General features: G+C 41.9%; 1 protein-coding gene across 4 annotated transcripts in view; it reads right to left on the reverse strand.

Moving 5' to 3' along the window:
* UHRF2 (ubiquitin like with PHD and ring finger domains 2) overlaps positions 1-22,785 on the reverse strand; it is a 165,499-nt gene that overhangs the window by 87,244 nt on the left and 55,470 nt on the right. For all 4 annotated transcript variants that reach the window (XM_019554794.1, XM_019554793.1, XM_019554795.1 and 1 more), the window contains one exon: positions 14,751-14,969. In XM_019554794.1, the coding sequence (XP_019410339.1) occupies positions 14,751-14,969 (219 nt within the window). The remainder of the gene's footprint in view (positions 1-14,750; positions 14,970-22,785) is intronic.

Genomic DNA, 22,785 nt, shown 5'->3' on the forward strand with positions numbered 1-22,785 from the left:
TTAGGAAGGCCAAGGCAGAGATGGAACTGGGGCTAGCTTCCCAGATTAAGGACAATAAGAAGTCCTTTTTTTAAATACATAGGGGGTAAAAAGAAGGTCCCGGGTAATGTGGGGCCCTTGCAGGACGCCATGGGAATCTTGGTCGTCACACCAGACGGCAAAGCTAACATGTTTAACGACCAGGGGTCGGCAACCTCTGGCACGCATGCTGAGCATGGCACGCAAGGTCATTTTACTTGGCACGCCAGTCAGCCCCGGCTCTGGGTAGCTGCTGCCAGTGACGGAGCCCAGGCTGCTCCCAGCAGGCCTTGCAGTGTCCCAGCTGCCTGCTGGGAGCAGCCCAGGGCAGCCAGGAAGCTTCATACAGCCCCTCCCCCACTGCCCACTCTGAGGCACACCTGCATGCGTCAGTGTGGAGCTGATGCCAGCTGGAATCCCGGGCTGCTCCCAGCAGGCAGCTGGGATGTTGCAAGCTATGCTGGGAGCAGCCCAGGCTCCAGCAGCTACCCAGAGCTGGGGTAGCTGCTGGGAGTCACAGAGCCTGGGCTGTGGGCTGGGGGGCAAGGGGCACAAGCAGGGCATCCTGCCATGTACCCTTTGCCTGCATTTTGTTTTTCTGCCATGCCGGCACTCTAGCACCTTCCGAGGTAGGGACTGTGGTGTTTTTGGATGGCACAGCACTCAGCCAAATGAAATGGACTACAATTCATCTACCCCAGCATCTGATGAAGTGGACATGGGGGTCACATAAACATGTGCCCTCCCCACACACTCTTATTTAGTCTATAAAGTACAGATCTACCCGTCTTCAGGCTAACACAGCTAACTACCTCTCTTTGTATAAGTGTGCTCAGTATTCAGATTGCGAGTGTCATGGCTATAGGACAAATATCGATTCAGACTCCTTTCAGTTCTTCTCGACTCCACCACACCCAACTTCTTATACTCAATCTTAATGAAACTACATGGTCCAAACATTCACACTTGAAATGCTGAGTTGAAGCTCGTTTGTTACCATGTCCAACTAGGCTTTACAATTCATGAGTTTCCCTTCAAAAGCTGTGACATCCATTTGTAATGACAGAGAAACAACTTATTTAAAGCAGTATTATGCCCTCATTCTTCAAAACTACAAAGTATCTAGAGCAAAAGATAAAAAGATTAACAAGCAAAAATAGTCCTTACACCTCTGTAAATTTCCCCACAGCCCAGCCAAAACCATTAGGGGTGCACCAATTGAAATTTTGGGGCCATTACCGATAGCCAATATTTAAAGAGGCATATTGGCCGATACCGATCTGATTTCCAATAAAGCTGCCTCCAGCTGGTAAGTCTGGTGTGGTGGAAGGGGAGGGAGGCAGATCAACGCCCTCCATGGGGAGGGAAGGGACAGGGGAAGCTGGAACTGTGGCTGGGGGTGGGGAAGGACAGCTCCCACGGTTGCTTGCACCCAAACACGTGGGTAGGAGGTGGGGCATTGAGCCGGAGCAGCACCAGGCGGCTGGTGGCAAAATTTGGGGTGGATGCAGCATCCTTCCAGCGCTGCCAGCACCTGCTCCAAGCCCAGCCCCCACCAAGAAGAGCACCACACAGCCCCAGCTACAGCCCACCCTGACCCGCGCAGATCCAGGGGGCACACGCTCTCCTCATGCCCTCCCAGGGTGCAAGTAGCAACAGGAGTTGCCCCTCCCCATGAGCTGCAGCTCCAGCCCCCGCCCCACCTGGGCAGTCCCTGCCCCTGCCCCCTCTCTCACCATGGGGGGAGGCGTGGTCTGCCCCCCCATTCTACCAAAACAGACTGACCAGCTGGAGACAGCTCTCCACACTGCTGGCTCTGCTCTTGGTTGCCTGAGTGCTGCGCTGCAGCTGTGCTCAGCACGAACATTTATTGGCCAAATTAATCGGCCCCATGAGGCCTATATCCAATACAGCAAATTTTCTGTATATTGGTACCAATCCAACATCATACTGATGTACTGGCGCACCTCTAACATTCACCTCTGGAAGAAACAGACTTTCCTCCTTTAAGTATTTATTTCTTTCTGTTAATTTTGAGACCCTAAATAGTCCCCTTCAGTTCCCCCAGGCTCCCTCCATTTGTGGTTTTCTAATATTTTAGTGCCCCTTTTGATTTCCTCTTCTCAACTTTGACTAGAATTATGCCGCCAGATTGAGACTAAGGATTCACCTTTTCAAAGCTATAAACCTGGATATCATGCTTGAGAATTTGTTGGACTATTCCTTATCTAGGGTATTTGTTTTGCTCATCCTACTTGTTTTCTCTAACCACGCCCGATTCATTTCTACAGCAAGGAACCATGAAAAATGAAACAAAGAATTATGTATCATATTCACAATAAAAAAAATTCTTAAAGATGGATTTCCCTAAATGTCCTAAAGATGAATTTTCTAAAATACAAATTTATATGGGAGGAATGTTTAAACAGTCACAAAAGATCAGCAAAGATAAAAAGTTTGCGTATATTCCCTTAAGTTATCTATAAAAGTAATACTGTTTATTTTAGTTTGTCTATATTCAGGACTTTTGTATAAGCATTTAAAATGGTTATAAACACAGATACCTCCACACATAAATATATGTATTTTAAGCGTTGGAGATTACTGCACAATAATGGCTAACTTTTAGAAAGACAGGAGGGAACAGGTAGTTTTATGTGGTCAGTTAAGGTTACTAATGAACCTGTCACTACACAGATAGATTCTCCTAGCCTAGCATGAGAGAGGAATTTTCCCATACAGCCCAAAATATTTTTGATCCCCTCCAACCAATTTTTACGCTTTTCAAATCCGATTTGAAAGGGTTTTTTTCCCTTTGTCTAAGTGCAATATTAGTATTATGATAAAAGCAGCAGCAAAGGAAATGCATCTAAGGGTATTTTTTCACCTGCTCAATGGTGGGGAGTGGGAGCATTTTAATCAGAGCTACTCTCGGGAGCCACTCTAATTAAAACACTAATAGCATCTTGTGTATTTAGCATCCCACTTTTCAAAATGGCAGCAAGAACACTTTAACTAAAGCTCATTCGACAAGGTTTAGTTAAGCATCCCCAATGCCATTTTGAAACGCAGACACTGAATACATGAGATGCTGCAGCACACTGGGGTGTTCTAATTAGAACACTCCAGCAGACTCAACCCATTCGAATTGGAACACATTGGAGCATGTGTATAAGTACCCTATGAATCTACTACCCATATGTCAGAAAACAGCCAAAAACAATCTATACATGATTCCATTATATCCTTTAGTCTCCAGAAATTTAAAAACTTTACAAAAAGTAAAGTAATCTATCACACAACGTTGCCTTCTGTACAGCTATCAGGTAAGAAGAAAGGAGCACAAAACTTCACAAAAACTTGATGGTCGGCCATGAAAAGAAGCTTGTGTTACTACTGAACAGGTCAGTGATTTTTAAACTTCCTAGTAGCATGGGGAAATCTGGCTAATTCATTGCTGGGTGTACTGAATCCTCATCAGAGTCCTATAGATTTGTACACAAAATACTTTGTCTAATTCATTACTTCTTAAAGCATATTAGCCATTTCCAAACGTACACACATAGTATGCTCAATACAATTTGCTCTTGATAAATCAGTCAGTTTAAATTGGTATATGCCACCCGCAGCACCTGTCAAGCTAGTAGATGCTCAAAAAAAACCCGTTAGACATTCTTCAGCTTTTCTTGACTCAATAAAACACAGACAATCAACCCCCCCCACGCTGCAGAATTATCTTCTATTTTGGCAGTGAATTAACCCACCAGTACAAATGAAAAATCTCTGAATGATTGTGTTTCTCCTTCACAATTGTATTCTAATATGGATAGCATTCTGAATTTTTGCAAAGAAATTACATTGCAACATAATCACACAGTTCTCAAAACAGCAAACCAGAGCACATACAATTTTCACTCGAAATTTTTTTAATAAATATTTTTCAACATTATAATAATAAATCATCATGACTTAGTTTTGATACTTACATCATGACTTTGTTTTCAGGTCAGGCCTCACCCAGGTGGGAAGGATCAAGACCACCACCACCACGAAAAAATGGGTGGTGGTGGTTGGAGACTCCCTTCTGCAGGGAACAAAGGGAGCCATCTCCCAACCTGACCTGATGTCTTGGGAATACTGTTGCTTGCCCGGAGCCTGGATCAGAGATGTCACGGAGGGACTACCAAGACTTATCCTCTGACCCATGCTGCTCATCCATGTGGGCACCAACAGTACTGCCAGGGGAGACCCTGAGCGGATCAAAAGTGGCTACAGGGCTCTGGCTGTAAGAGTCATGGGGTCTAGGGCTCTTCAATCCTTCCGGTCAAGGGAAAGGGCCCAGCCAGAAACAGGTGCATCCTGCAGATCAATACCTGGCTGTGCAGGTGGTGTCACCAGCAGGGATTTGGCTTCTTCAGTGATGGGATGTTGTTTCAAGGACTGCTGGGAAGAGATGGGATTCACCTGATGAAGAGAGGGAAGAGCATCTTCACAGACATGCTCACTAACCTAGTGAGGAGGCATTTAAACTAGGTCTGCGGGGGGGATGGAGACCAAAGCCCTGAGGGAAGTGGGAGACCTAGAGGAATAGCAAGCAGGGGAGGTGCTCTCATACTTCCTGAGAAATCAGGGCAATTGACTAGTTACCTAAAGTGCCTGTACATGAATGTACAGAGCCTGGGAAACAAGCAGGAATAATTAGAAGCCCTTGCACAGTCACGGAACCATGATGCGATTGAAATAACAGAGACTTGGTGGGATAGCTCACAAGACAAGAGCACTGTCATGGGTGGGTACAAACTGTTCAGGAAGGACATGCAAGGAAGAAAGAGGAGGAGTTGCTCTATATGTAAACAAGCCCATATGATTGCTTAGAGCTCCAGTATGAAACTGGAGATAGGCCTGTTGAAAGTCTCTGGGTTAAAGTTAGAGGGGAGAGAAACAAGGGTGACGTTGTGGTGTGGGTCTGCTCCAGACCACAAGACCAAAGGAAGAGGTGGATGAGGCTCTCTTCAAACAACTAGTGGAAGTTTCCCAATTACAAGTCCTGCTTCTCATGGGGGACTTCAATCACCCTGACACCTGCTGGGAGGGCAAAACAGCAGTGCTCAGGCAATCCTGGAAGTTTGTGGAGGATGCTGGGGACAACTTACTCGTGCAAGTGCTGGAGCGGCCAACTAGCAGTGGTGCTATTATTTATCTGCTGCTCAGAAACAGGGAAGAATTGGTGGGGAATCTAGTAGTACATGGTACCTTGGGCAGTAGTGACCACAAAATGATTGACATGAGGATCCTGAGAAAAGGAAGGATGGAGAGCAGCAGAGTAAGGACCCTGGACTTCAGAAAAGCAGACTGCAACTCACTCAGGGACCTTATGGGCAGGAACCTGGGAAGCCAGTTTGAAAGGGAGGAGTCCAGAAGAGCTGGCTATACTTTCAAGAAACCTTATGGCAAGTGCAGGAACAAACCATCCTGAAGTGCAGGAAGACTAGCAAGTACGGCAGAACACCAGCTTGGCTTAGAAAGGAACTCTTCAGTAAACTAAGTCACAAAAAGGAAGCTCAGAAGAAGAGGAAACTTGGACAAATAAGTAATGAGGAGTAGAACAGCATTGATCAGGCATACAGGGATGAAGTCAGGAAGGCCAAAGAGCAACTGGAATTGCAGCTAGCAAGGGAGGTGAAGGGCAACAAGAAAGGTTTCTACAAGTATGTCAGCAGCAAGAGGAGGATCAAGGAGAATGTGGGATGCTTACTGAATGGGGGAGGCAAACTGGATTCAGAAAAGGATGAAGTGCTCAATACCTTCTTCACCTCGGTCTTCACAGGCAAGTTCAGCTTCCAGACTACAGCACCAGGTAGCAGTTTAGGAAGGAGGTGAGCAGCCAACAGTGGCAAAAGAACAGATTAGGGACTGTTTAGAAAACCTGGACATATACAAGTCCATGGGACCAGACAGGACAGATACCACACTTTCATAATGAAAAACACTGTAAAATGTTAGTAACCTCAAGTATCAGAACTGCTGGCAAATTCTGAATTAAATGTTTCAAGTCTTATCAAAGAAAAGCTCTGCTTGGCTTGTTATCCTTGAAACGATATCAATCCTATCAAACAATATTCAATAGCTGTCAGGCTATACCAGTCTTCCTGGAAATTGTGATGAATATCTGTTCATAAATTAGTCACAAACATTCTTCAGCAAAAAGTAGCAAATATACACTTTTCTCTTTGGTCAGAGCTACGTATTTCATAAAAGCATGATGAAATGTATGTCCATATTACTCTTTTTATTTTAGTTTCTCTTTTATTATATTCTCATACATGCTAAACAAACTTTATATTTATTCCATGTATATTAAACACTATGCAGAATTTTAAATTTAAATATAAATTCCTAAACAGAAAACTGGACTGCACAGTAGAAACACTAACAGAAGTTGTCCATTCCGCAGGGTAACAACACACAGCTCGAAGTCTGCCACTACTCTTTTACCCTCTGCAATCTATTTATATCTGCAGGCTGCAAAGACTCACATCAAGATAAGCACAGTGAATTCAACTGGTTTCCACAGAGATTCAGCAGATTTAGCCACAACTATTGTTTCTTAAAGTATTCTATTTTATTAATCTCACACGTTCCAATTCAATAAAACAGCCAGAACCCCATATGCATCTACATACATTACAATTTATAAAATAGAATTGTTGAATCAAAACAATAAACATTTTACAACCCCAAATCAATTTGTAAAAATGCAAAGGATATAAGAACACTGAATTACAGAAAGAAATAAAAGAGTCTGGTCACAGTTAACTAGGATTTCAATTTTTAGGGCTTCTGGCACTGGAACCATATTTAGACCCATGTTCGCTACAAAAGACTAATTAATATGGCAGTTGCTATAGTTACTGTCAAAGAGCTTCCTCAAGGTCAGTGAAGAAACAGCCCAGGCCAGTAGGATAAAATTCATAGAAAACAAAGAGATTGTTTAATTGTTGGAGACATAGCATAAACAAATTTATAAATGACAAAAAATTATCAACTCTTTTGACTTGAAACACAATGAAGGTTCTGCTAAAATTATAAAATTAGGGGCAAGAACAAGAGTATACATCTTTTCTTTTCTTTAAGTTTAGGTAAAACACTATGCATTAAACAAGATGTTCTTGCATCCTGCAAAGTGCTATAACTTTGTGGCTTACTTGCATTAATATGTGAAAATTCAAATGACTTGTAAGTCAGTTATGACTGGCCTCAAAAGAAATATTATGTTACTATTTTAAATTCCAAGGGTAATAATAGACCAACATGTGTTGAATAATCTCTCTCAGTTAAATTTAAAAGCAAAAACTGGAATACGTCCAATACTTTTTCTTTGTTCTCTACAGTAGCATGGAATGATAGAAAGACCTTTAAATACCATTCAACACTTTTGAAAAAAGCCCATTTTTACAGGCAAAGCTCAGTGAAAATACAGAAGTTATATCATTTAGATGGCCAACAACTTGATCACAAATAATACCACTAGCGAGATTCACAAATATTTGTATTTCTTTCTGCAAAATTAGTTGATAAGTTTTTAAAAATCTGGCAGAATTCTCCCACACCTAAAATTAATTTCAAAATGGAATGGCCTAGGAACGCATCACTAATTTTTTAAAACTAGACCCTGCATTGCTATCAGAGTGATTGAATCCACAGATCTTTGGTTGCTGACAGATGTACGGCTCTCCCATCTAACTAAGCACTTCACAGAAAGTGTCATGAGTTAGACCAACACTCCCAACCCAACAGATGCTTGCTGTTGAATCAGGACAGTGAGTGATTGAGATCCACTTTAGAACTGATCTGGGGAGAGAGGCTGCATGGTCAGTCCCCAAGCCCTGACCCCTGCTCCAGGCTCCTGTGCTCTCTCAGAATGGGAGTAGGGGAAGGCAGGGGAAAGAGGTCCGTTCTGGAGGTTTCCTCAGCCTGCTTTGGAGTGAGAGGGCCTCAGATCCACTGGCCCCACCCACCAGCACAGGCTGGGCAACCCCCATACTGAACTCACTCCCCTCCTGGAAGATGGCAAAGCATGCATTTTCAGGAAGTTTGCAGATGACACCATGCTGTGGGAGTAGTAGATATGCTGGAGGATAGGGCTAGGATTCAGCGTGACCTAGACAAGTTGAAGGATTGGGCCAAAGGAAATCTCATGAGGTTCAACAAGGACCAAATACAGCATACTGGATTGCATTAGTAGGAGCACTGCCGGCAGGTCAGGGGAAGTGATTATTCCCCTCTGTTCAGCACTGGGAGGCCACATCTGGAGTACTGTGTCTAGTTTTGGGCCCCCACTACAGAAAAAGGATGTGGACAAATTGGAAAGAATCCAGTGGAGGGCAACAGAAATGGTTCAGGGACTGGGGCACATGACTTCTAAGGAGAGACTGAGGAAACTGGGGTTATTTAGTCTGGAGAAGAGAAGACTGAGTGGGGATTTAATAACAGTCTTCAACTCCTGAAGAGTGGTTATAAAGAAGATGGAGCTAGACTGTTTTCAGTGGTGGCAGACAAAAGAACAAGGAGCAACAGTATCAAGTGGCAGCAAGGTAAGTTTAAGTTAGATGTTAGAAAGAATTTTCTAAATAGAAATTGAGTAAAACAACAGGAGCAGGTTACCCAGAGAGGTTGTGGGATCTCCTTTGTTGGAGGTTTTCAAGACTTACCCAGACAAAGCTTTGGCTGGGATGATCTGGGTGGGGATGGTCCTGCTTTGAGCAGGGGACTGAACTAGATGACCCCCAGAGGTCCCTTCCAACCCTAATTTTCTATGATTCTACGATTTGACCAAGCAATATCAATAAACTTGTGTCACTTGCTTCAGTAGCTTTTAGTCTATTAAAATCTTAAGTATTGCTCTGAAAATGTCCAAACTGCAGAGTTCAATTTCTGCTAGCAATCGTTCAGATACACGGGGAGTCAGAAGACAAACAAGGGCAACATTGGACCCCTGCTAAACCAATTGGGGCAGCTGACAACAGACACCCAGAAAAAAGCCGAACTGCTTACTAATTATTTTGTCAGTTTTTCACCAGCCCGAAGGGACCACCCTGCCTAACATGATACGGGATGACCAGGGTGAGGGTGAATATATAACCACTAGTGGAGATCTTGTGAGGGAGCACCTTGAGAGGCTGGCCACCCACAAGTCAGCTGGTCCGCGTAGATCACACCCAAGAGCACTAAAGGAACTGGCAGACATCATAGCACAGCCACTGGCAACTTGTGGCGCTCAGGCAAAGTACCTGAAGATTGGAAAAGGGCCAATGTGGTGTCTATCTTTAAGAACGGGAGGAAAGAAGATCCAGGAAACTATAGGCCAATCCGTTTGACCTCAATCCCTGGAAAGACCTTGGAAAAAATATCCAAGAAACCATTCTCAACAGGCCAAGAGAAGGCAACATTCTGAGGTATAGCCAACATAGGTTTGTTGCAGGTAGGTCTTGCCTGACCGATTTCATGTCCTTCTATGACCAGGTGATGTACCACCTGGATAAAGGGAAAAAGCTTGGTATCATATATTTGGACTTTAAAAAAAAAAAAGCCTTTGAACTCATGTCCCATGATGTCCTCATAGAAAAACTGGGCAACTACAGCCTCGACTACACTACAGTCCAATGGCTGGGGAACTGGCTCCGAGGTCAGACCCAGAGAGTGGTAGCTGACAGGACTGAATCATTCTGGTGCTCGGTGACCAGTGGTATCCCCCAAGGCACTGTTCTCGGACCTGCACTCTTCAATGTCTTTATAAATGATCTGGACTCTGGTGTCAGAAGTGGACTGGCTAAGTTTGCTGACAACACCAAACATTGGAGAAGAGTGTCCACACTTGAGGATAGGCTGGTGATCCAGGACAACCTCAGTAGGCTCGTACGGTGGGCAGATGAAAACCTAATGGCATTCAATATAGAGAAATGCAAGGTACTCCACCTTGGGGGAAAAATAACCCACATCACACTTACAAGCTCGGCAACACTACACCCTCTAGCACCGCGACCAAAAGAGACTTGGGGGTCATAACTGACCACATAAGCCACCAATGTGATACCACAGCCAGTAAAGTGAACAAAACTCTGGCTTGTATCTACCGATGCATCTCAAGCAAGACCCAGGATGTCATCCTCCCGCTGTACTCAGCCTTGGTGAGGTGATAGCTGGAGTACTGCATCCAATTCTGGGCTCTGCAAGTCAGGAAGGACATGGAGAAGCTTGAAAGAATCCAGAGGAGGGCCATGTGCATGATCAGAGGGCAAGAGAACAGGTCTTATGAAGAGAGGCTGCGAGTCATGGGACTCTTCAGCCTGGAGAAGCACAGGCTCAGGGGTGACTTGGTGGCATCCTGTAAGTACATAAGATGTGTGTATCAGGATCTGCGGGGCACCTGTTCACCAGAGCACCCCAAGAGATGACAAGGTGCAAGGGTCACAAACTCCTACAAGACCATTTTAGGTTGGCCATAAGGAAAAACTTCTTTACTGTCCAAGCCTCAAGGCCTGGAATAGACTCCCTCCAGAGGTGGTGCAAGCACCTCCTCTGGACACTTTTAAGAAACATTTGGATGCTTATCTTGCTAGGATCATTTGACCCTAGCTGACTTTCTGCCCCTTGGGCAGGGAGTGGACCCGATGATCTTACACGGTTCCTTCCAGCAGTGATGTCTATGGAATCTATGAAACCTATTAAAATAGTCCTCAAAGCTCCTGCTGCAGTGTGTGGTCTGTGCAGTGAGGGGTGAAGGTAAGAGGTGGGGGGCAACCACCCTTGTGGCACCACTGGCATCTCACACAACTCCTGGTTTTGAATTCCTAGATCTGCCCATGTCTGCAGCAGATGAATGAGGTGCTAGAAAGATCACTGATAAATAAACTGATTTAAGCGGATGTCTCAGATCACTTTAGGAAAAATTTGGGGCAAGTAAATTTATCCTTATGGAAAGAGATATAAACTGTTTCTTCCAAGAATGCTTGGCTGTCACTCACCCTGTGAACCCATATACTGTGCAAAAGGAATGCCATCTTAATAGACAGACATGAAGAAGAAAATGCAGGTTCAAAAAGAAGTGTCATCAGAAACAGAACAGAAACTATGTAGGTCCCAGGAAGAGGAAAACTACAGGAAGACGAGATGTATAATTTAAGCATTTAAAAAGTCATTTTTAATTCAGTTTTTCAAAAATAAAATCTGAATACATGCTACAAGTAGCATAAGCTGCTTCTGTGTGTAGCACACAGTAGATTGGGGAGGAAACAGGAGGCAGAGTGACAGACAGGGAAAGAAACAGAAAACAGAGCAACAGATTGGACAGGGAGCACAGGACAAAGAGCAAAAAGCAGAGCAACATATTGAGCAGGGAAAGAACAGAGTGATATTCAGATAGTGTGGGGCTAAATTGTGACATGCCTGCCAAAAAGGTTGTTCTCCACTGCTCTAATGAATAAAAATTGTGAAGAGAAATCCATAGTGAAAACTAAGGATAAAAATAAATATATAAGGCCAATAAATAAGGATAGAAATGCCCTGTACCTTAGCAGAAAACTTTTTATTTTCTAAGCTCATCCCACTAGCATCCAAGCTGTCAAATGAAAAACCACTACTCAAGGTGCAGAGTTGGCCTCAGTTCTGCAAATGTGGTGTCTGGAATGATTCAGAGTTTGAACTGCTGTCATGTGATGGTGGTTGAATCAAGAGGTATAACTCAAAGTTTGTCCTGAATAATACTTTAGTAGCCCGGCATGAGCGTAACTCTAGTTTTGTCCTATTTCTCTGAGAATCTACAAGGATCTTGGCTTCTTTGTGGGATCTTTGTAATAGTTCTCAATTTGCCTGAACGATCTACTCCAATTTAAAAGAGACAGAGAGTAACAGATTTTAAAACTGCTACCTCCATGTGAATGTTTGCCAAACAAAGCTAGCTGAAAAGAAACCATTTCCTTTTACCCTTGGGGAGGGTAAAAGGCAGACTTTATTATTTTATCCTCTCCTGCACTACTTGAGCAACCAGAGGGTCAATATAACAATAAAAAACATTTAAATCTTTTGACAAGGTTACCTGCTTTCCACTATATGCTCTCTTGTAAGTGGCTAGTATAGAAGTTGACATAAGCCAAAAAGATTCAACTGAAAAGTCCTAAACTCCTCTGAAGCGCAAAATAATGGGATTTCACTCATACAACAAGGGAAGACAAGGTTACTGAACCTGATACATGTGTTCTTTACTTTTCCTTGTCTTAACTTTAGCTAGGGCTGAAGCAAATGAGTTGCCTGAGGCTGCTAAATCTATGCGTTAGGTGATAGGAGGCCTAGCCCTGGAGAGAGAAGCAGCAGACAGATTCCTTACAAAGCCTTGGACATTCAAAAAAATCTAGGGCTTGTGTCAGGTACGGAGTACATGTCCAGTGAGGTCCTTTCAGTCCCTGACACTATGCAAAAATGAGTTCAGAGGCTCCCCCTATTGTATTATTTGGTGCTGATACTGGTAAGTGGTACTGTGTCTTTGGAACAGTGCTCCTTTTAGCTCTCAAGCAGATGCTGAAATGGATGCAGTAGCACCTACAAAAAGTGCCTGGAAGCCTGGACTGGAGTCAAGCACACTGGGTTTTAACAGTCATGGACAGCTCTGTCTCTTGTGGCTTCTTCTAAGACTCATCTGAATCAGAGGAGACCTGCATCAGCTTCCCTAGAACGAAACATTTCAGCCTTAACTCCACTGCCTTCTGGGCACTCTATAAAAAGGCACAATACCAGACTATTTTGTTCTTTCCTATCTATCTTTCCTCAGTGCAAAGCAAGAGGCATATGCTGCATCACAAAAAGGTAAACTGCAGGCCACAAGCTGGATCCAGAACATGGGGGCTCCTCAAAGGCCAGATCTGTACAGCCAGCAGCAACTGTGGTTGCATTCAGGCAACATAACAGGTCTAGAGGCCAAGTGACAGCACAGGTCCAGAGGGTTGCCATCAACAGCCATATACATTGGGGGTCCAGGGACCCTGAATTCTGCAACAGACCAAGACCCCAAACTTCTGGTAGCCCATCAAACTACTGGCAGGCTAGATGAGCATTCATCTAATGTTATAACAAATTATAACATTACAATTAAGTTATTGGATCAATCCATTCTTCTTATCCAATATAAGAAAACTGCATGCTGACAGGGATTCTAATTCTGTCATGTTTGGTAGAAACACTGAGCTTGGTATGCTCATGGTTTCTTTCAGTCCAGTTGCTCCATGTGGCTGCATGTAGGCACTTCCATAAAACAGTTAGCCCAAAAGAATTCAGTCTCTTTTTTCATGGTGAACATATGCACCATGAGTAGAATCTGTATATATAATCACTTGAACAAGAACTACAACTATGCCAGGGTTAGCCTCAAACTAATTTTTGACCAAGTCCATAAATTAAGATGCCAGACCATTAAGGTATCTTAGTAGAAGGCAGAGATGGCAATAAAATCTATTTATACATCTCTCATTTCTTAATAAACTGGACAAAACAAACTATTTCCACAGTTTCACTGACATGTCCAAAAGATTTAGCTGTACTAAATGTGAATTTGAAATATAAAGAAAATGAATTATATACCAATAATCCTTAAGAAATAGCTATGTTCAGAATGCATTGTTATAGTATAACATATTTATTTAAATATTTATGTTAGAAGCATAGATACAGTAAAGCATTTAACTATAATGCTCACAAATCATTCTAATCTGGAAAACATTCCAGAATGTATAAAAAGCATTTCAGCTTTCAGAGCCAAATGCAAGAGAACAGTTGTTAGAGAAAATCTCTCATGTTAATACTCTGGAGCAGGGGGTGCTGAATCCCTGGCCCATGAGCCAAGTTATCTGGCGGGCAAAAACACTTGACAGTGGGGGAACAGCAGCAGTGTTAATTGTTGCTCCCTTCCTGCCAAATTTCTGTTCCCATGGGCAGTCTGAAGGGCCAAATAGTGTGGTCCTGTGTGCTAGATCAGGCATGCAAGGCTGGGACAGCATGATGCCCAACCCCATGGGCTAGTCTCACAGACCCAGCCTGCACATCAACTCTGTGCCACTTATCTAACCCTCAAGGCCAGAAGGTTGCACACACCAGTGCTCTGGAGTGAAGAAAAGCATACTGATTTTTGCTCAAACTCCCAAAATTCAGCAGGAAACTAATATACAGCTTTGTTATTCCATGCTGTAGCACTCAGAGGGCAGAGAGGGGGAGAAGGTACTTTTGCTGCTTACCTCAAAGTTCTGTGCTACTGACTTGCACAGAAGTTTGTTCCGTGTTCAAAAAGCTATACTTGAGTTCCTCATGTAAGAAGCAAAGAGAACCAGCAAGATTCACCTACACAGTAATCTCAAAAGAATGTGTTTTTCTGAATCTACAAACAACTACATAATTATCCACTAAAAACCATACCTTTCTGATGGAAGGCTTTGAATTTGAATATTCAGTTATCACAGTGAGAAGTCCAACCAAATTGCCAGAGATAACTGACATCCATTATAGGTTTCTTACTACAGCATTTTTTTAAAAAGGCTACATAAGCCAAAAAAAAAGTAATTCCATGACCCAGACAGCTGTGAAAAATCAGGTTATAGGTTGTTGACAAAGTTTAGTGGACAAAAAGAGAAAGGTGTGACTTGTTTCCCCCCGGCATAGTGTTCTTTCAAAGCTGGTCAATAAAATCTTACCCCAAAAGAATTTTGGCGTGAACTTCTTTGTTAGTCCTTGAGATTTCCCTCAAAGAGGTAATTTCTGCATCAAACCAAAATCCTCTCTCTTCTGGAGTCTCTACATTGTAGTTAACCATGATCATATCACCCACTTTTAGTTCGCTCCACTTCAGAATGGTTCTTGCTCGTGGTCGAAGATTACTGGCTTCCATTTCTACTATACCATTCTCTGGGTACCTTGAAAAACAAGAATGAAAACACTATAATTAGTACTTCCACTATGAAATAAAGGGTAATATTTTTAACATACTTAAATGACTTAGAAGCCCAAGTTTCTAGTTCACTTTTGAATGCTGACCTAACATGTTTTTAAATTTTTTCTTGTAAACCAACTACAGTAAGTGCATTTTACCTAGATAAAAGCATAAAAAGTCTCCATTGCATCTACCAATAGTAAGCAAAATATCTAACCGCATAATTCTAGTCAAATTAATAAACAACACTAACAAGGAACAAAAGTATTCTAGGGCCTTGTAACCTATACAGTGGCTGACTGTTGTAAAGGGTTTCTTTTTCTTAAATTAATATATGAAGAATCTTAAAAGCTAAATAAAACCACAGTTCAAGCTTTCTGTCACCAAAGTACTGTAAGGATTGCAACGCTGTGGAAAGAATTCAGAGAACACTGAATCATATTACAGTATTAACTTTTTTCTTAAGAAAGGAACCTGGTTGCTTTGTATGATGGCTTAAGGAGACATTTGAAATGTTAAGTTTAACAAGCAGATGCTCTCACCTTCTAAGTGCTGATGCATTACATTCTATCATAGACATTTGTCAGCTTAGAATTGTACTGCAGAAAATTCTAATGAGAAAGACTGCATTTTTTACTTTAGACTTAGCTATTTAGCAGAGTTAATAGAGGAATATCTGTTTTACTGATAGCTATCAGTAAGTGGCACTGAGAAAATATGCTCAAGCTTCTGTAGGACCCAACTATTCAATGTAAGAACAGAGCTCTTTAAATCCTTTGAATAATACTGTTTTTCAGTTGTAATGACCAGAGTTCTACCTGCAAAGAAGGAAAATGTTATAGCTTCAAAGGCCGAACGCCTGCTAACAGAAAAGAATTTAAAGGCGGCTTGTTACAAAAGGCAAAAATTAAACCTACCATGTTGAAAATAAAGGAAGAAGGTTCAGAAAGTTCATTTCATTACTGGTACTACATAGTAGAGAACATTTTATAACAAGGGGACGCATAAATAACAAGGACCACTTAAGAATGGTATTTCACAATTAGCCATTATGTACAAACAGATTTCAGTAAGACTTTAAATGAAGATCAAATAAAAATCAATGCCTGAAGCCAATTCCTAGTAAAGAAGGCTATTTTGTTGTTTAAAAAATAGTAGTAATCAGAATAAATTAGACATCGTACCATGTCATTTCTCCTGATAGTTTTAGCAGCTAGCATAAGTTTATTAATATGATATACTAAAACAAACGGAATATGCCCCCAAATCTACCCTTTTAACGTAAGCGTTAAATCCGATAGATAGATAGATAGATAGATAGATAGAATGCTGGAGTGTGACTGTCAGATGATCCACAGTGAATAAGACACTTCAGGAGTCCAGGGCACAGCATACACTAAGGTACTGCATTACTAGGTCTCAGCCTGTTATTGCAGAGACAGAAAGACAAACATTCTCTCCTGTACCTCCGCCACTTTTCACTTCCCCTCTCAGCTTCCAACTCAGAATATGGCCTTAAATCTTGCTGGATGACAGATTATGACTTCAAAACAAACAACTGTATGCTACTAAGAAATCACAGTTGTTTAAAAGTGTCCAAATCTAATCTTTATACATAAACTGATGACCAGTTCACAAGCATGTCTATCCCTAATGGTAACCTAAAAAGCCAAACCACAGTATTTGTTTTTACTATTCAGCACTCCTCTATAAAAATTATAAAAGGATTTAGAACTGAACATAAGCACACACACATAGTATATATTTGAAATTTTAAGCATGGACATTTGTAGAACATAAATGATCATGGCATAAATGGGCTGACATTAGTTAAGCAAAGGAGAGTACAACAAGCTACAATCTCACCAAAAAAGAAGGTTTTATTTCAAATGTAAATTTAAAAAAAAAAACAAAAACTTGAAGACAGTTCTTCATAATCATAAAGGTATCATAAAAAGGGAACATTAAAAAAAATGACTCTGTCTTGCAGGTCTCCTTTATGGAAGAGAACACAACTATTCTGTGGGTATTAGATGGATAAAAAAGATTTGGTCATGAGAATGAAACTATACAGTATAAAAATTCATGAACTCAAATTCAAATTCACTAAACTTTGGGGCAAAGCATCCACACCTGAAGACAGGAGGGTGATCCAGGCTGACCTGGACAGGCTAAGCAAATGGGCAGGCAAGAACCTGATGGTGTTTAACACCGAAAAATGCAAGGTTCTCCACCTTGGGAGGAAAAGCCTGCAGCATCCTTAAAGGCTCAGCAGTGCTACACTGGCTAACACTACAGAAGAAAGAGACTTGGGGGTCATCATTGACCACAAGATGAACGTGAGCCTGCAATGTGATGCTGTGGCTAGTAGAGCGACCAAAACGCTGGCTTGTATCCATAGATGCTTCTGAAGCAAATCCCAGGACGTCATTCTCCCCTTGTACTCTGCCTTGGTGAGGCCGCAGCTGGAGTACTGCGTCCAGTTTTGGGCTCCACAATTCAAAAAGGATGTGGAGAAGCTTGAGAGAGTCCAGAGAAGAGCCACGCGCACGATCAGAGGTCAGGAAAACAGACCTTACGATGACAGGCTGAGATCTATGAGGCTCTTTAGTGTGGAACACTCAGGCTCAGGAGTGATCTGATGGCCACCTACCTATAAGATTATCAGAGGTGACCATCAGTACCTGGGGGAATGTTGTTTACTAGAGCGCCCCAAAGGATGACAAGGTCGAATGGTTATAAACTACTACAAAACCGTTTCAGGCTGGACATAAGGAAGAATTTCTTTCCTGTCTGAGCCCCCCCAAGGTCTGGAACAGCCTGCCAGTGGAGGTGGTTCAAGCACCTACATTGAACACCTTCAAGAGTAAATTGGATGCTTATCTTGCTGGGATCCTATGACCCCCTTTGGGCAGGGGGCTGGACTCTATGATCTTCTGAGGTCCCTTCCAGCCCTAATGTCTGAGAAATCTGTGAAAATACACATGGAAGAAAGCAGATTTGTCTACAGGGAATAGTGATATTAAAAAGAAACTCACAACTCAATGATCTCCATTTTATTCTGAGGCCTAAACAAATAAGGCATTACAGTCCAGCAGCCTTCTAAAACAGAACATTAATTTATTTTTAATTTACTGATTAGACTCCAGGGACCATATCCTGCACAAAATCCTTTCCCAGCGACGCCAAGCCTAACACGGGAGCACAGGATGCGTATAAGCTAGCAGATGAGTTTACTTCAACCTTTTCAAAGGGGAAGAAGGATCCAAATGTCAGAATACTGCAGATCTAAAATAAGATGAAAGAGCCTGAGAAATCTAATTTGTATAGACTCTAGAAAATACAAAATTGCAAACAATAAAACAAGCAGCAAATGTGTGGGATAAATGGGGATAGAAAGATTAACTAGGCAAATTAAGGATCTTCTGATGTCGCTACAAGTCACATGAATTAAACTGAAGTGATTTATAAGATTGTCAAAATGCAACAGATTAATCTACACTCAGAAAATCTGCTATTTAAATATAAAATCATAATCATTTATTTTTAAAATGCAAATTTGAAAAAAAATGCACATTAATTTTATTATTACTACTATCCTAGCTTGGATCCAGACTCTTCCTTGCTTTTTCTATCTGATAGCAAGTACAATCAGTGAAAATCTTGAATGGAAGCTTACTCTCTGAGCCGCTGAAGGACGTCTATTATTTTCAGCTTCTCCCTGACATACATTTCATATGAAGAAACCACAAAAAGGAATGTTGAAAGTTTAGCATGGAGAGGAGTCAGACAACATAAGCAAACAGATTAATATCTAGCACCAAAGAGAGTGTGACTTCACTTAATGCAGCAAAAAACATTGAAACAAATGGCTTCCAAAAAATGAGGAGGAAAACAAAGTAAAATCTCTAATGAATATGTTTCTTCTATTATGGCCTGGGCAGAAATCTAAATTGAGAGCTTTCCTTTGAAGAAAAAGATATAGGTAGCTCATTAGACAAGCCTTGTGAGGAAATTAATGCTTCAAGGCATTAATATCCTTCAGTCGCTAATTTCTACAAATCCTAGATTGTCACAGTCAGAAAAATCTACTTAGCGAAGACATATTGGCTGCCAGTGGATGTGGTCCAATGCATTCTAATTAGAACACTGTTGCATTGCCCCAGCTGTCATGTGTATTAATCCCCCTGTGTTTCGAAATGGCTGTGAGGGTGCTTTAACTAAAACTCATCAAATGAGCTTTATTTAAAGTGCACCAGCAGCCATTTTGAAATGCAGGGGTCTTAACACATGTGAAGTTGAGCCATTTTAATTAGAGCAGCTGTCCAGGAACCCCTCTAATTAAAATGCCTCTCCTGCTCTTTCCCCCAATCCCTGAGCACATGTATAGGCAGCCATCGTGCCAAAGGAAAACATTTTTCTCAGAATTCAACTCCCTCTTCTGTGTTTGTCTAAAAGGTAGCTATGGCCAGATATTGACGGTATCCACCTTTCTTCAATTGTCAATACTACCTGAGATCTATAGAGACAATGTGGTAAAAAAAAGTTGGATAAACAATTCCATAAAGTATTTGGTGCTTCAAGAGACCTTTTCATGCCTCTCTCCAAAACGTCCTGCTTACCAGGCAATTCCTGAAGCACACCAAGGCCACATAATATCTGCCACAATAGGACTGCAATGAGATAGCTCCTTTAAGTACTGTTTTGGATGTTAGCTATAGTAGACATTATTATTAAAATAAAGTTAGTACTATATTCCTAAAAAGGTGTTAGTGAAGGAAGACCCCTAAAGTACTTGGCCATATATGACCTTAAAAGAGTACATTTTTGCTTTATTTTTAAATACAAAATAACTTTTAACTACCAATCCCAGACAATGGCATCAAAGCAGTTAAGCCATTCACCTGTATGCTTGTTGCATTAACTGCAATTGTTACTCAGCCAAGGGTTGGGAGGAAACAAGAATACTCATGTATACTGCAGAAAAGGAGTTCATTTGCATGACCTCTCCACCTCCCATATTATTCTGCAAATTTTAGCAGTGGATTACTCAATTTTATAAAAAGGTGCAGAGGAAAAGGCATGTTGATTTAACGGGATAGCTTACCGGTTATTCTTTAGCTCCAGGCAGGAGCAGTCTGGCAGGGAAGGAAGGGAAGCCATGCAGTGCCCCAGCAGGAATCAGAAAGCAGCAGGGCAGAAAGGAAGGAAGGAAGAAGGGGACTAGTACTCATAGATAAGAAGAAAACAGGGAGCAGCCTAATGATGTATCAATTAAGCAATCAGGAGCTGGTTCACAGGTACTCCTTCCCTCCCAGAGCAGGGCTTCCAATGGGCTGTGTTGTCCGTCTGGGCTTGCCTTCTCCCCAGCTCCCCCAAGGCAAAGGGCCCAGGGAGCCTGGAACTGCTCCCAGCAGTAGCTGTGTTGGAGATGCTGTTCTAAGTTAACTGTTTAACAAATATAATTAGAGGAGGTTAAATAAATATTTTAAACTATATTTACACCCTTAGATTTAATTAATCTGCCTGCCATGAAGCTGAGCTGCTGTCTGGTTCTGAAAACAATACCAGATATGGGGCTAATTATGGTAATAAATGCTCCAAAAAGAGCATGTAAATTCAAATTAGTTAATTCTGCAATTCCATAAAGTAGTAAACTATGCCATGCAAACTGTCTCTTTCTTTTTTCTAACTTTGCCCCTGCTCGCCACCAAAAAACCCAGAGGAGACCTAATACTATATGCCAAGTTTCATTCTGCATTTGTAGTACGTTATTTATTTAACAGATAAAACTAAGACTGTAACTACAAAAGTACAATGAGCAACTACAGTATAAGGTAAGTGGAAAATGCAAGGCTACATAAAATCAAAAAGAACAAATTTATACAAAAGAAAAATCCTTTCAAAAACTGAGGAACTAAAAAAATACCATGAAGTTTTCTCATTAGTTTTACTGACAAATCTAGGCCAATAGGATCCTAGAAAAAGAATTATTCACAGAGCAAAATGCATGTAAGAAAGGATTTTTCTTGTACATTGTCTTTTATTTAAGCTTCTATTATCACCTTCAGGATAAAAATAAATAAATAAATAATAATAATAATAATAATAATTGTCATTTTCAGGAGATTTCTTATCTAATATTATCCACTCTATATAGAGAGATAAATTCTGCTCTTCATTGTACCAGTGCAAGTAAAAATAGCTTAGAAAAAGAAGATCTGATATATTAAACTCAACTCTACAAAAAAGCTCTTTTGAAATTATATTTACAACTAGCTTCAGCCTTTTTTAATCACACCCTTAACATACAATATTTAAAAAGCAGACAGGACAAAAGAAGTATAACCAAAATGATTAAATACCGCACAAAATATTTTTTCTTTGTTGTTAAGCTGTACCTTACTGAACTTATTTCTAATTTTAAATATTACTACTAGCATAGCAAAATTCTCATGTGATCTCCCATCTCTATGGAAACCTTTCTTAGCAATCAGTTGCCCACGAAGAAAGATTCCAGTTTTCCTTGGCCACAGGCAATATTTGAGCATTCCTAGAATGTGATACAGAAAAACGTACTAACCCCATGTCAGTACACACATAAATCTTTTCCTGTTACCAAGGATTTTCAGAACATCCTTTAATCCTTTCACCATCCCCCCACTTAAACAGCTAGAATTAGAAAGATAAGACACTTTAAACTCACCCACTGGAACCAACGTAGAGAGTGAGGACTATTATTTTTTCTAGAATGATGTCATGTAAGACACTGTCCTTTGTATTAAAAATTCTTCTTTCATATTCCTCCAATGTTAATTAATTTAAACACTCCCAAACTCAAAGTTCTCTCACCATGTTACAGACTTTAGGGTCTTCTAAATATACAGCAAGAAATGAAGAATATGTAAAACATTTAAGTAATAATATTAAATTAAAACCTGAACAATTAAAATCTTTGCAACATGTAAATTATAGATAGTTTTCCCTCAATTTATGCAGTACATGCATTCCCAGAGAACAGCGCAAATCAAATTAGCATAAAAGTGAGCCCACTTTACAGTGTAACAAATAGGGATAGGTTCCCATGGCAGTGAGGGAGGGAGGGAGGGAGTCTGGGACTAGGAAAGTGGGGTGGGCGGGGTGCCGCTCCTAGGGCTGTACAAGGCAGCAAAGCAGAGGAAACAGAGTGGCATGCATACTAGCCCCAGCCGCAGCAGCCCTGGGAGCAACCAACACCAGCTGCCTGCAGCTGCTGGGCTGCTCTGTGCTCCGCTTGTCCCCCATGCCTGGGGCCCACCTGTCCTCACTCAACTCTGCGCCTGGGCTGCGCTGTGCCGTGGTGCAGGCAGCTGCTCCTGGGACTGCTTCAGCACAAGCTAGGGGAAGTACAGACAAGCTCAGCACTCTCCCCAGTCCCTGCTACAGCAGCCCCAGGAATGGCCAACACTAGCTGCCTGTAGCCGCTGGGCTACACCATGCTCTGAACCCCCCAGGGCTCTGCCTGTCCCCACTCACCCCTGCTCCTGCTGCAGCAGCCCCAGAGGTGAGTGAGGACAGGCAGAGCACGGTGCAGCCCAGTGGCTGCAAACTGCTTGTGCCAGCTACTCGTGGGGCCACTGCTGCTGGGACTGGGGTGAGTGCCACGCCCCGTGCTGCCCGGGGCTCTGCTTGTCTGCACTAACCCCAGCCCATGCTAGAGTGGCCCTGGGAACAGCCAACACCACTTACCTTCACCAGGGCATGGCGCAGCCCAGGAGCAGGAGAGTGGGGACAAGCAGACCCCAGGCATGGGGGGGACA

This window comes from Crocodylus porosus, unplaced genomic scaffold (genome assembly GCF_001723895.1).
Source record: "Crocodylus porosus isolate Cpor-Errol unplaced genomic scaffold, CroPor_comp1, whole genome shotgun sequence".
NCBI lineage: Eukaryota > Metazoa > Chordata > Crocodylia > Crocodylidae > Crocodylus > Crocodylus porosus.